We start from the raw sequence: 12,948 nt of genomic DNA, 5'->3' as shown, positions 1-12,948 counted from the left end.
CTGCTGAATGTAGAACTAAGACTAATTAAAGAAACCAAGGTAGATTCTGGCTCAAAATCAAGTAGTTTCTAGAGAGTTTTGCCACAATGGAACAAGTTGCCTCAAGGAATATAGTTTTGACCCTTGAACAACATGGGTTTGAACTGCGCAAGTCCACGTGTATGCAGGATTTTTTTTCTTCACTAAGTATATCTACAGTACTACATGATCCCTAGTTGGTTGACTCTCTGGAATCAGAACCGTGGATGTGGAGGGCAGACTTTAAAGTTACACACGGATTTCCAGCTTCTCGGAGGATCAACACCCCTAAACCCATGTTGTTAAGGGGTCAACTTTAGTTGGTGAATTGATCAAGCAAAGGCTAGCTGTCAATGATAGTTATTTCTGATTTTGTAAGAACATTACATTCCAGGATCACTAAAATTATTTAAGCCCTGTTGAAGACTATATAGATAAAATGATGTGGAAAGATTTCCTGCCATCTAGGAACTTGCAATATATTTATTGCTAAGCATTTCTATGATAGATTTGAGGTAGATTTCCTTTGTCCACTGAACTTGTTTAGACTGGGTCTATGCATTTTATAACACTCATCAGTGTTTTTTAGGTTACAGAAGTAACCTGAAAACACCAAGAGGAAAGTAGAAAGAATACACAACCCATTTAACAGCAATGAACATTTTTAGTGTACTTCTGGGTTTTCTTTCAGTGAATATTTTGCATATATTCATTTTTAACAACCTGTCATAATTCTACTTTGCCTGCCTAGTAGACGGGCCAGGGGCAGAGGCCGTCACCCAGATGTTCGGGTAGAGGTCTCTGAGGATGGAGCTTGTAGACTATGGAACTGGGATATACTTGTGGAGAGTAGCGCACACCCTAAATGAGCCACTCTTTTTTGTCATTCTGATTTAGATCAAAATGACTAAAAATTTACATCTATGTAAATTGTCACATTTTTGTTTGAAATGTTCTGGCTTTTATTACCTTTGTTGCTGTAGCATAAGCATAAGTTTCAGATTCGGACATTTTCAAGGGCCAGATTTTCTGAAAACATATTCAAATAGAGAGTACTGCAGTGACCGTCATTTTCACAGTCAAGTGCTTTTCATTTAGTTGTTTTATGCCACAAAAAGGACATTAAAGGAAACTGAGACTTTGCCCAAAGTAGGTTGCAGATCCTGCAGCTGTCCCCACTAAAGGGTCTGTTCACTTACATTTATTGAATGGCTTGAATGCCTTTATTCCTGTTCTTTAATGTCTCAGGAAGTAGGGAATGGCAGAGAAAGCAACTTAGCTGCAAACTGTGCTCTTTCCTTTTCTAAGCACAGTTGTTTCAGTTTCAAACACTAGCACTAAAATGTCCCCTTCTTTGCAAACAGGGCATGTTTGGAGGTTGATTCAATGAGGCTTCCTTCTTAGAAGTCATTTCCTTTGGTGTACAATTCATGCCTTTGTCCTTAAAACTATAATTCTTGAATTTGGCACTTTTCTCTGTGTGTGTGTGTGTGTGTTACTTAAAATTTAGTCAAAGCTGGAAGAGGCCCTCAACCTGGCAACAGAATTCCAGAATTCCTTGCAAGAATTTATCAACTGGCTCACTCTAGCAGAGCAGAGTTTAAACATCGCTTCTCCTCCCAGCCTGATTCTAAACACCGTCCTTTCCCAGATAGAGGAGCACAAGGTAACAATGGCATTACGATGCTGCCTTCCTTTTGAAAGTGCCAATTGAAAGTGATGCTCCTTGATCTTATCTCCGGTTTAAAAAGAGCAATATTTTCCCCTCAGGTGTTTGCTAATGAAGTAAATGCTCATCGAGACCAGATCATTGAGCTGGATCAAACCGGGAATCAGTTAAAGTTCCTTAGCCAGAAACAGGACGTTGTTCTGATCAAAAATTTGCTGGTTAGCGTCCAGTCTCGATGGGAGAAGGTTGTCCAGCGATCTATTGAAAGAGGACGATTGCTGGATGATGCCAGAAAGCGGGCAAAACAAGTAAGTTATAAAAGAAAGATACTAATTTACTGAACAACCTTGGGCTGCATGTTTTGAGTCTCTGCATTGGTTCACATAAAAGTGCTGTGTAGTGTGCATATTCATTCCTGTTATAACGTATTTCTTACATAATTTTAGTTCCATGAAGCTTGGAAAAAACTGATTGACTGGCTAGAAGATGCAGAGAGTCACCTGGACTCAGAACTGGAGATATCCAATGACCCAGACAAAATTAAACTTCAGCTCTCAAAGCATAAGGTACAGCAGTTCATTGCTCTTAGGTCCTAAGCTTGGTGTTCACTGGTGATTGTAGCTTGATAAAAACACAGAACTAGTCAAAAGAAAACTAATCGGTTAATGTTAAACAGCCAAGATCGTAGAGCCATTTTGTATCTGGACAGTGTCTAACCATGACAATTGCTCATTTAAATAAGAGTTCAAACAAAGTGACTGTGGGAGTAACCAGCCAAAACTGTGGGCTTTTAGAAATCGTCATGCACTGCTGTATGTGGCACAGACAAAACCTTATAAATTTCTTCAGGGTAATCTGTTGTTAATTTTAGTTCAAGAAGTAGTGACATTCATACTATTCCTTGTTACCCACCTGAAAACTCGATGTCATCTGACTTTTGGCGTGTTTTTTTTTTTTTTTTCCTTTCTGAGAACAGGAGTTCCAGAAAACTCTTGGTGGCAAACAGCCTGTGTATGATACCACAATTAGAACAGGCAGAGCACTGAAAGAAAAGACTTTGCTTCCTGATGACACTCAGAAACTTGACAACTTACTGGGAGAAGTCAGAGACAAATGGGATACTGTTTGTGGCAAGTCTGTGGAGAGGTGAGTGTGAAATGTCCCTTTCGTGGATCTGTGTGTTATCCCCAAAGTAACCAGGAGACAGTGACAGGATTCTAGAAAATGGTAATAAAGCTAATGTATCAGTAACAGTAGCATCTTGCTATCTCCAATTAATTCAGTGACAGTTATGAAATAATTTGAATCAAATATATTAAAATTATCATATTTTAAACTTGAACCTTACTGTATTACAGAGAGAAGCCTATAAAATCAGGCAACAGTAAAAGAAGATCTGTAACTCTAAATACATGTAAATCACAAATTTGTAATACCAGTAGCTGTCTCACTGAGTGTCTCTTGTGTCAGACGCTGTACAAAGCCTCCGACGTAGTATCTCATTTAACCATCTTGAGGCTCATTAACCCTCACAACAACCACTGAGGTGTGGGTACTGTTCTTCCCGTTTTACAGATGAGGAAATGGTCACAAAGAGGTTTCTTAACTCCCCCATGCTCACTCAGCTACTAAGCAGCAGAGCTGAGATTTGGTTCTAAAAGTTGTACTTTTTTTTTTTTTTTTCGCGGTACACGGGCCTCTCACTGTTGTGGCCTCTCCCGTTGCGGAGCACAGGCTCCAGACGCGCAGGCTCAGTGGCCATGGCTCACGGGCCCAGCCGCTCCGCGGCATGTGGGATCTTCTCAGACCGGGGCACGAACCCGCGTCCCCTGCATCAGCAGGCGGACTCCCAACCACTGCGCCACCAGGGAAGCCCAAAAGTTGTACTTTTATCCACTTGTACCAGCTATGCTATATAAGCATTATGATACCTCTGTATTATTTGTACTCCCAATTTTTCAGATGAAGTGACTGAGGTTCATAGAGACAGCCAGAGTCTCACAACTGGTGGAGAGTTAGGAGTTGAACTCCTGGCTCCAAATCATTAATAGAACCACCACCCTCTACTGGAGTGGTGTAATGTGAATAAAAAGACCTTGGGTTGTAGGGTGTGCATAGCATACCATGTGCATAGTAGTTAGACTCTAAAATGCCAGAAGGGCATCTACACCGGTCTCCTGCACTATGCTTAATCCATTTTAGAGAGTGGTTTAATTTAAAATGTCTAAACATCTCTTAGTCACTTTTTACAGTATTTCTAACTGTTCTAACACAGCAGTCCCTCTCTAGATAAAGTTCAAGCAGTATTCCTGTTCAGTGGTCAGAATTGTGAGCCATTCATAAAAGAACCACTAAAACCAGTGAAGTTTGTGTGCTTTTCTCAGGCAGCACAAGTTGGAGGAGGCCCTGCTGTTTTCGGGCCAGTTCATGGACGCTCTGCAGGCCTTGGTGGACTGGTTGTACAAGGTAGAGCCGCAGCTGGCTGAGGACCAGCCTGTGCACGGGGACCTGGACCTCGTCATGAACCTCATGGATGCCCACAAGGTGAGGGGCGAGATCTGGGCTGCGTGGAGGGCAAAGCCGTTGGGTCCTGCACCTGTGTGTGCCTTCAGCTCATGGTACCCTTCTACGGCTCCCCTAGAAGGAAAGTCTGAAAGAGCCTGTGTCTCTGCTTGTCAGAGAGGCAGGTCCCTACTCTGTGTGTTTAAACAAACTGTTACAGGGATTCTGCATCAGCCACAAGGAATTTACCAAAGTTGGTTTGATTCAGATTTGCCAGTGTGTAAACTTCACATTGAGGGCCACCCCCCCCGCCAGTTTCCTGTTTATGTCTCTCAGTTGAGTCAAAATGGATTTAAATTCAGGAGACCCTCAAGATATCCATTTCCACTGATTCTTAAAATGAAAATGAGTGCTTTTTAAACTACTTCTGAACCTGACAGGCCAGCTCGTGCACACCAGCATTTAGTGTAACCTACACCTGTACGTTGAACTACATACTGTCCTCCTGCTTCAGCACGAAGCGTTGAGCTTTACCTTGAAGTTACACCAGATTCTCATTTGCGTGGCAGGTGGGCTCTTACCAGGGGGGAAGGGGGGAGGGAGAGATAAATTGGGAGATTGGAATTAACATGTACACACCACTATATATAAAATAGATATCTAATAAGAACCTACAGAATAGCACAGGGAACTCTACTCAATACCCTGTAGTGACCTATATGGGGGAAAAAATCTAAAAAAGAGTGGATATATGTATATGTATAACTGATTCACTTTGCTGTACAGCAGAAGGTAACACAACATTGTAAATCAACTATAAAAATTAATTAAAAAAATAAAACTCCCACAATTCTGGAGATGCTAGTACAGCATAATTCCTGTTTCACAGATGAGACTGGGACTCCAGTTAAGTAGCTTACCCAAAGTCACGCCTCTCACAATCAGAGCCACATCCTGTGGTGGTTCTTTGTTACTTGTGGTCCCACCTCTGTCTGTTCATAAAAGACACACAATTGGAACCTACCAAGGAGAATTGAAGGAAATGACTACTTTCTCTGTGGTTTTACTTCTTGAATTCAAGACATTTGTAAGACAAACTAATTCTCCTGTTTTCTTTTCCAGGTTTTCCAGAAGGAACTGGGAAAGCGAACGGGAACCGTTCAGGTCCTAAAGCGATCAGGCCGGGAGCTGATTGAGAACAGTCGAGATGACACCACTTGGGTGAAAGGGCAGCTCCAGGAACTGAGCACTCGCTGGGACACCGTGTGTAAACTCTCTGTCTGCAAACAGAGCCGGCTTGAGCAGGCCTTGAAGCAGGTCAGACAGCGCCTGGGGGTGGGCCTGAGCAGAGTCAGTTTAGCCTCTTTATCAGGATTGGTTTCAGCCAGTCTTGTAAGGAACACAAAGTCAAAAATTGATATTCTAAATGTTCAACAAGATTTTAACCCGCATCCATATAAGAGGAATAATGAATTTAGTTGGTTTTTCAAGTTGCACAGATGAAAGATGACCTTTGTGGGGCTTTGATAGAGCCTTCAAGTGCCTGTGGTGCTCCATTGAGTTCAGGCCAGACCGTTCCCTGGCATACCATGTCCAGGACCTTGGCTGCAGAGAGAGGTTCAGTCTCTTGTGCTTGGTTATTTCAGGCAGAAGAGTTTCGGGACACAATTCACATGCTGTTGGAGTGGCTTTCTGAAGCCGAGCAGACACTGCGTTTTCGGGGGGCACTTCCTGATGACACAGAGGCCCTGCGGTCTCTCATCGACACTCATAAGGTAATCCATCCCCCGGGTGCAGGGACCCATGCCACCCACATGGGGAGGGCGGCCACGCCACCAATGGAAAGCAGTTTTTGCTTAGGAACGTTAGACCTCATGTGAAAAGGAGCAAAGCCAGAATGGGCCCAGCTTACTCATTCTCAGGAACGAGAGGGAAACGATTGGTGGGTTTTGTGACCCCTTAAAGACCACTCATCCACTCATTCTTACAAAAGTAGCACATGCTGGTTGTAAACAAGTCAGACAGCTGGTGTTAATATAGAGGAAAACACGGGCTGCTCTACCTTTATGCCCCACCTGCACACGCCTTGTGTGACTTTCCTAACGTTACCAGCTCCAGGCCATGATCTGTGCCCCTAGAACTGCTCATCAAGCTGCAGAATATAATACAGTGTCTGGGGCTTCAGTGTGACTGTGCTAACAAGGTGGGAAATGTTTCCTTTTTTAATTTTGGTGTTTCCCACCGAGAGATTTTAATCATGGTTTTGTCATTGCATTGTGCTGTAGGTATTTTTTAAATGTTGTAGTTTTGGCAACAAAGCAGATTATTTGCCTTTGAAATTTGTAATGTAATGTGCATATATGAAGTTTGGGAAGAGGGGGTTGAGGCACTGGGGTCATTCTGATGGGAAGACAGGGCTGGGAGCTGGTGGAACTCCCAGACGTGTGTCTTCAGGAGCTTCCTCTCTGGTTGTTAGGAAGGACACTTGGTCTCTGAGTCCAGGAGAAAAGCTATGGTCATTCAATTGCCTTCCGTTCTAGTAGTATTCATAATCTTTTTCCTATCTCATCTTGAACAACAACAACAACAAAAATGTTGTATTGTTTTGTAGCTGTCACTATATGTGTCCAAGACAACACCATTTACACATATGGAAATGAATCCAAGCAGGAATTTATAAAAAGAGAGAGAGATCAGGAAAAGGGTCATGCCTGTGTCTCTCTAGTCCTTATCATCTGTGCAGAGAAAGTCATCTTTGTGAAATCCCTTGTTTCCCCCCACCTCTGAGAACTGGAAAGAAAATGACAGAGATGCCTAAATACAGGCTTTTAGAGTTCTGTGTCAACATAGAGTCGAAAAACACACTAAAGTTGTTTTCCCCTCCCAGTGTAAACTAACAGCGCTGCTAGACTAGGTTTAAGGTTTTGATTTCAAATCTTGTTTGTTTAGGAATTCATGAAGAAAGTGGAAGAAAAGCGCGTGGATGTTAACACAGCAGTGGCCATGGGAGAAGTCATCCTGGTGGTCTGCCATCCTGATTGCATCACCACCATCAAACACTGGATCACCATCATGCGGGCTCGCTTTGAGGAGGTGAGTTCCTAGTTTTAGAGGAAGACCGCATGTGCCCCATAAAATGGGTGAACAGCAGTAAAATACTCCAGAGCTTCCCCACCCCCACGTAAGGAATCTTTCACTCACTGTGAGTATCTCAACAAGAATCAAGTTATTCGCACTTTAGTAGTGAGTGTTTTCTTGATAATGTGCAGAAACCTGGAAGGATGGTGCTGGTGTTGTGATGTGTTCCTTGATGACGCCTGGTGGACACGTGGTGTGTTCTTCCCTCCTTCCTGAGAAGTTCTGTGTCTAATACCACGTGCCACATTTGGTTTCAGGGGAGCCGATTTCTTATTCCAGCTCTGTCTCCAGAATAAGAGTGAAGCCTCTTGACTGCTTGGGTGGTCTTTCCCCTAAAAGTCATTGTTAAGCTCACACAAAAAAAGGCTTTGAAAACGAGGGATGTGCTTGGCTGAGAGCCGACGGGTTCCCTCCCCCACAGGTCCTGACGTGGGCCAAGCAGCACCAGCAGCGCCTAGAAGCCGCCCTGTCAGAACTGGTGGCCAATGCCGAGCTCTTGGAAGAACTTCTGGCGTGGATCCAGTGGGCCGAGACCACCCTCATTCAACGGGATCAGGAGCCAATCCCTCAGAACATCGACCGAGTTAAAGCCCTTATCGCTGAGCATCAGGTATCCTCACCACATCGTGTGGTCGTGTGTTTCCTACATGGCTCATGGAGCCCGTTTCCTTGACCCTGTGCATCCGTGTTTTAATTGCTGCTGAACATACTCCCGCAGACTTAGCAGCTTAAAACACGCTTACTGTCTCAGAGTTTCCGTGGCGTGGGGCTTTGGGCCTGAAGTAGCTGGTTCCCCATCTAGGGGACCAGGGGACATCTTACCAGGCTGAAATCAAGGTGTTGGCCAACACTGCAGTTCCCACCCAGGCTCTTTCAGGTTGTTGGTGTCGTTCATTTCACTGCAGTGTAGGATGGAGGTCTCCGTTTTCTCACTGGCTGTCAGCTCCTGGAGGCCACCCTCAGGTCTTAGGCACACGGCAGTCTCACAGTATGGCAGCGTCTGTCTTCAAAGCCAGCAGGAGACCCTCCATCCTGCTCTGATAGATCTTACATAACAAAACGTAATCCAGGGCTTCCCTGGTGGTGCAGTGGTTGAGAATCCGCCTGCTGATGCAGGGAACACAGGTTTGAGCCCTGGTCCGGGAAGATCCCACATGCTACAGAGCAGCTAGACCCGTGTGCCACAGCTGCTTGAGCCTACGCTCTGGAGCCCGCAAGCCACAACTACTGAAGCCCGCACGCTTAGAGCCCGTGCTCTGCAACTAGAGGAGCCACCGCAGTGAGAAGCCCGCGCACCACAACAAAGAGCCTACTCAGCCAAAAATTAATTAATTAATTAATTAATTATTTTTATAAAACCATAATCCAGGGAGTGGCTGCCCACGCTTTCCACAGGTGTTGCCCACACTTGAGGGGGAGAGTACACAGGACATGTATGTCAGGAGTCTTGGGGCCTGGCTTAGAAATCTGCCTGCCGCATCCTGTTTCTATTGACATGCCTCTGTGCCAAGGTCCCATTACTTGGGACCTATCCCATTACACCTGGATTCAGAAAGACATCTTGCATGAACTCAGAGATGGGCCAGACAACACATCAAACTGAACTGAGCAGAGGAAAGCTCAGCTAGGAGACAAATGTGGGTTTTTTTACCATGATAATTCACACCAAATGCAAGCATGGATCTTGCCTAGTTATACTGTGGACATAAGGTCTTTTTAGTGTATGTAAATTAGCCTGGCCAGTGAGGACTCCCTGTACTTCCCATCAAGTTTACCTACATTGACCCCTTCTCTCCTGAGTGAGATTACCTTCTTTCATCAGGGCCAGTTCCTCTCCCTTCTGTTATCACCTCTCATTCCTTGTGCCTTTAAGCTCCCCCTTCTTGTGTCCCCCCATCTCTCTGACAACTCCTTCTCCGTCTTCTTAGCTGGTTCCTCTTCCTCTATCCACTTGTTAACATTGTTCCCCGAAGTTCCATTCTCGACCCTCTTCTCATACCTGAGGTTGTATCTGGCCTGACACCTTCAGCCAGCACCTGTACACCCAGGGCTTCCACATCTCCTGGCTTGTCTGCAGCATGCAGGAAGCTAGAGGCAGCTCTAGAACTCCATTTCATCCCTGCTTCCTGGCCCTGACCCCACCCCTCCCTTCCACACCTGCCTCCTCTCTCCTTGTCCACCCAGTCACCCAACACAGGAGTGACTCCTTTTTCTTTACCCCCTATGTTTAGCCAGTCATCAGGTCTTACCTGTCCTACTTTCAAAATACTTCTTGGCTCCTTCTCTCCTGCCCTGGCTCAGGCCCTCACTGTGTTTTGCCTCAATTACTGCAATGGCTTCCCAACTTGCCTGCCTCCCCACTTTCCATCCTCCCTCCTACACTGAGGCCAGAATGATCACTCTTAAAACAGATCTGATTGTGTCTCTTCTCTAGATCGGAATACTTCAGTTGCCCACTCACCCGTAAACCCCCCCCCGCGGGCCCCCCCCACCCACACACACACAGATTGCTCTCAGAATAAAACCCCAGTCCCTTAGCCTGACACAACGCCTTTCTGGACCTTTCTCCTGCCTACCTCTCCAGCCGTCCCTCTTGCCTCTTCTCTGATTGTATCCTCAGCCAGTGATCAGCAGGGCTCTGCCTCGCTCCACTGTCAGGCTTACGTGGGACTGCCCTGCCTCCAGTCTTTGGCTCATTCTTCATCTCGCGGCACACAGCTCAGGCACCAGCCTCCGGGCAGCCTTCCTCCCCACCTCGGGCTGTGGGTGCCTGTCCTAGGCCTTCTTTCGGAGCCCTGGGTGCCACTCATTGCTCTGACTGCCTGGTTTCCTCACTCAGCTGTGAGCTCCTGGAAGTCAGAGCCATGTCTTATTCCTTCAGGTCTCCAGCACCTGATGAAGTGCCTCACTCAAGGCCACAGTCATGTTTCTTGAAAGGAGTGCAGCCGTGTACAAAGGCATTTGCAGTTGCTCCATCTGTCACGGGCTTGGCCCTTGTTAGTAAGAAGTTGCCTAATTCCATCTTAGTCCAAGAAAACTCTCAACCCTTTTCCTTGTTGTTTGTGTTTAACAGACATTTATGGAGGAGATGACTCGCAAACAGCCTGACGTGGACCGGGTCACCAAGACGTACAAAAGGAAGATCATAGAGCCAGCCCATGCGCCTTTCATGGAGAAGTCCCGTGGTGGCAGCAGTACGTGGCAGCCTGTTGTGCAGGATGCTTCCTTCCTGCTCATTGATGAGTGCTTCCCAAGTGCCCAGCAGAAATTTCTTTTCCATTTTCAAAAACCATATTGGATTTGAACAAAAATCTTTTTTGAAACTCACTTTTCTTACACTGACAAACAATAACTAGACTCCAGGTTTTTGAATTGGTAGAAATTTGGAGTGGTGAAGCAGATTCTTTTGCAGTGACCTTTCCATGTTTTGGTCATCAGCGCTGACTGTTGCGCTAATTTCATCATAAAATAAATCTGCTCCTGTAGAACCACTGACATTTCCTCAGTTTGCTAACGTAGGACAGAATTGATTGAAGGTATGAGACAGGTACCTGTTGACTGGGGAAGAGCATCAGTAGTTTTGAAGTCAGTGTGCTTCCATGTCTAAGTGTAGCCAGGTCCCGACTTCCTTTTCTCAGTTACTGACCAGACATCATTATGAAGATCTTCTAGGATCATACAGATGGCAGTTTCTCTTTGTGAACTGACTAAACCAGCTTTTCTAATCTCATGATTATATTTCCTTTCAGGAAAGTCTTTGAGTCAGCCCACACCTCCTCCCATGCCAATCCTTTCACAATCTGAAGCAAAAAACCCACGGATCAACCAGCTCTCTGCCCGCTGGCAGCAGGTGTGGCTTTTGGCGCTGGAGCGGCAGCGGAAGCTGAACGACGCCTTGGACAGGCTGGAGGAGGTGAGGCCCCGCCAAGCAGCCTTCCCTGGAGGGAGGTGACTTTTATCAAAGCACAGCCCTTCTGAGGCCCTCTGAACATCACCTGTGTGCCTTGACCCACTTATGCAGAAGGAGGAACCGAGCAGTATAGGCCAGGACTCTGTCCTCCAGGCCCCCTGGGAGGACAGACACATGTGAGAAAACCAACAACAGATAGGACGTAGCACTGGTGGTGGAAAGCAGGCAACCAGCCAGTCCAGGAGGGTCCAGCCTGTGACGCGACCCTCCTCAGCACCTGGCCTTGGTTGAGGATCAGGGGCATAACTTTGCAAGGTTACCACCAAGTGTGGAGCTTCTCACAAAAATGACCATTACTGAGCCTTTTGTGTAGGTATAAGCTACCCATTTCTGAAACGAGTAATTTTTTTATCGTCCTGTCATTCTATCAGTATTTTTCTTCAGTAGATTATGAAAAGCTAATCTATTTTGAAGTATCATTAACCAATCTAAAAAATATAGTAGTTCACTTCCTAGTTTCTAAAACAAATTTCTAATATCTTTTATATTTTTTTATTTGTGCATATCAAAGCAGCTATGCCCAGAAGTGAGTGTTCTGTGTTTTTTGTTGTTATTTCTGTAGATCCGGTTGAGTTTTAAGCATATTTGGTTTTGGCTTTTTTTTTCCCCATTCCTTCCAACTTTGGAGTTTGAAAGACCAGGGGGAAAACGGCTGCACTGTTTAAGTCATTCTGAGTCTGTGTCACTGACATAGTCCAAGTAGCCCAGCATCATTCTGCCCACTGCATAGACCTGCTGCCATCTACCAGGGCCAAATATTTAAAATGGGAGTCAGAAGGACAGTTCACTCCCTCTGCTGCCATCCCAAAGAAATGTGCTTGGGTGCAGGACTGGATTCTTCATGCTTCCAACCGGAACTCAAATTATCTCAGAAGGCCAGTGGGGAGGGGGGCTGAGCCTCGAAAACATAGGCCTCTGTGTGATTATAGTTCCTTTCAAAATCACATAAGTGAGGAGTGCTAAGGACGTCTTTTCTGGGATAGAATCCATTCTCTTACATCTAAGGGGATGATCTTTTGAAAAAGTGCCAAGGGAAAGCAAGGCTGGCTCCACCCATTCTTGTTCTGCGTGCTCCGTATTTTCCATGGTGGTTGTTCAGTTACCGTTTCTCTCGCTGCTCCATTTTACCACAGCTTGTGTAAATAATCATGGCTTTAAGTGAAGGAGCCAGAGTGTGCGTTCCCAAAAGATGCAATACACAGATATCATTGTTGGTCCCCCTCAAAAGGCCCGCATGGCTTTGCTGGATGTCTGAAAGTTTTCGTATGCTCTGGGCAGGTTTGAAGGCCAAACAGTAGGTCTTGTTGACACCTCTGATTTCTGTCTAGTTAAAGGAATTTGCCAACTTTGACTTTGATGTTTGGAGGAAAAAGTATATGCGTTGGATGAATCACAAAAAGTCTCGGGTGATGGATTTCTTCCGGCGAATTGACAAGGACCAGGATGGGAAGATAACACGTCAGGAGTTTATCGATGGCATTCTAGCATCCAGTGAGTCCAGTCATAATTCCTTGCACCTAGTTTGTAGAAGCAGGCTGTATTCTGGCTAAACAGTCTTTCTCAAGTTAAAGCTGTAGTCTTAGGGAAGAAGTAATGTACCTGCTTACTAAAATTGGTCTTTTTTTTTTTTTTTTTTTTTTTTTTTTTTTTT

General features: G+C 45.3%; 1 protein-coding gene across 1 annotated transcript in view; it reads left to right on the top strand.

The window, feature by feature from the left end:
* MACF1 (microtubule actin crosslinking factor 1) overlaps window positions 1-12,948 on the top strand; it is a 350,964-nt gene that overhangs the window by 317,189 nt on the left and 20,827 nt on the right. The window contains exons 76-87 of the mRNA XM_007453778.1: window positions 1,529-1,684; window positions 1,789-1,995; window positions 2,134-2,253; window positions 2,664-2,833; window positions 4,072-4,231; window positions 5,312-5,506; window positions 5,836-5,964; window positions 7,139-7,282; window positions 7,749-7,937; window positions 10,401-10,521; window positions 11,077-11,240; window positions 12,626-12,788. Of these exons, the coding sequence (XP_007453840.1) occupies window positions 1,529-1,684; window positions 1,789-1,995; window positions 2,134-2,253; window positions 2,664-2,833; window positions 4,072-4,231; window positions 5,312-5,506; window positions 5,836-5,964; window positions 7,139-7,282; window positions 7,749-7,937; window positions 10,401-10,521; window positions 11,077-11,240; window positions 12,626-12,788 (1,918 nt within the window). The remainder of the gene's footprint in view (window positions 1-1,528; window positions 1,685-1,788; window positions 1,996-2,133; window positions 2,254-2,663; window positions 2,834-4,071; window positions 4,232-5,311; window positions 5,507-5,835; window positions 5,965-7,138; window positions 7,283-7,748; window positions 7,938-10,400; window positions 10,522-11,076; window positions 11,241-12,625; window positions 12,789-12,948) is intronic.

This window comes from Lipotes vexillifer, unplaced genomic scaffold (assembly GCF_000442215.2).
Source record: "Lipotes vexillifer unplaced genomic scaffold, Lipotes_vexillifer_v1.1 scaffold213, whole genome shotgun sequence".
Lineage (NCBI taxonomy): Eukaryota > Metazoa > Chordata > Mammalia > Artiodactyla > Lipotidae > Lipotes > Lipotes vexillifer.
This window is presented reverse-complemented; position numbering and strand designations above follow the sequence as displayed.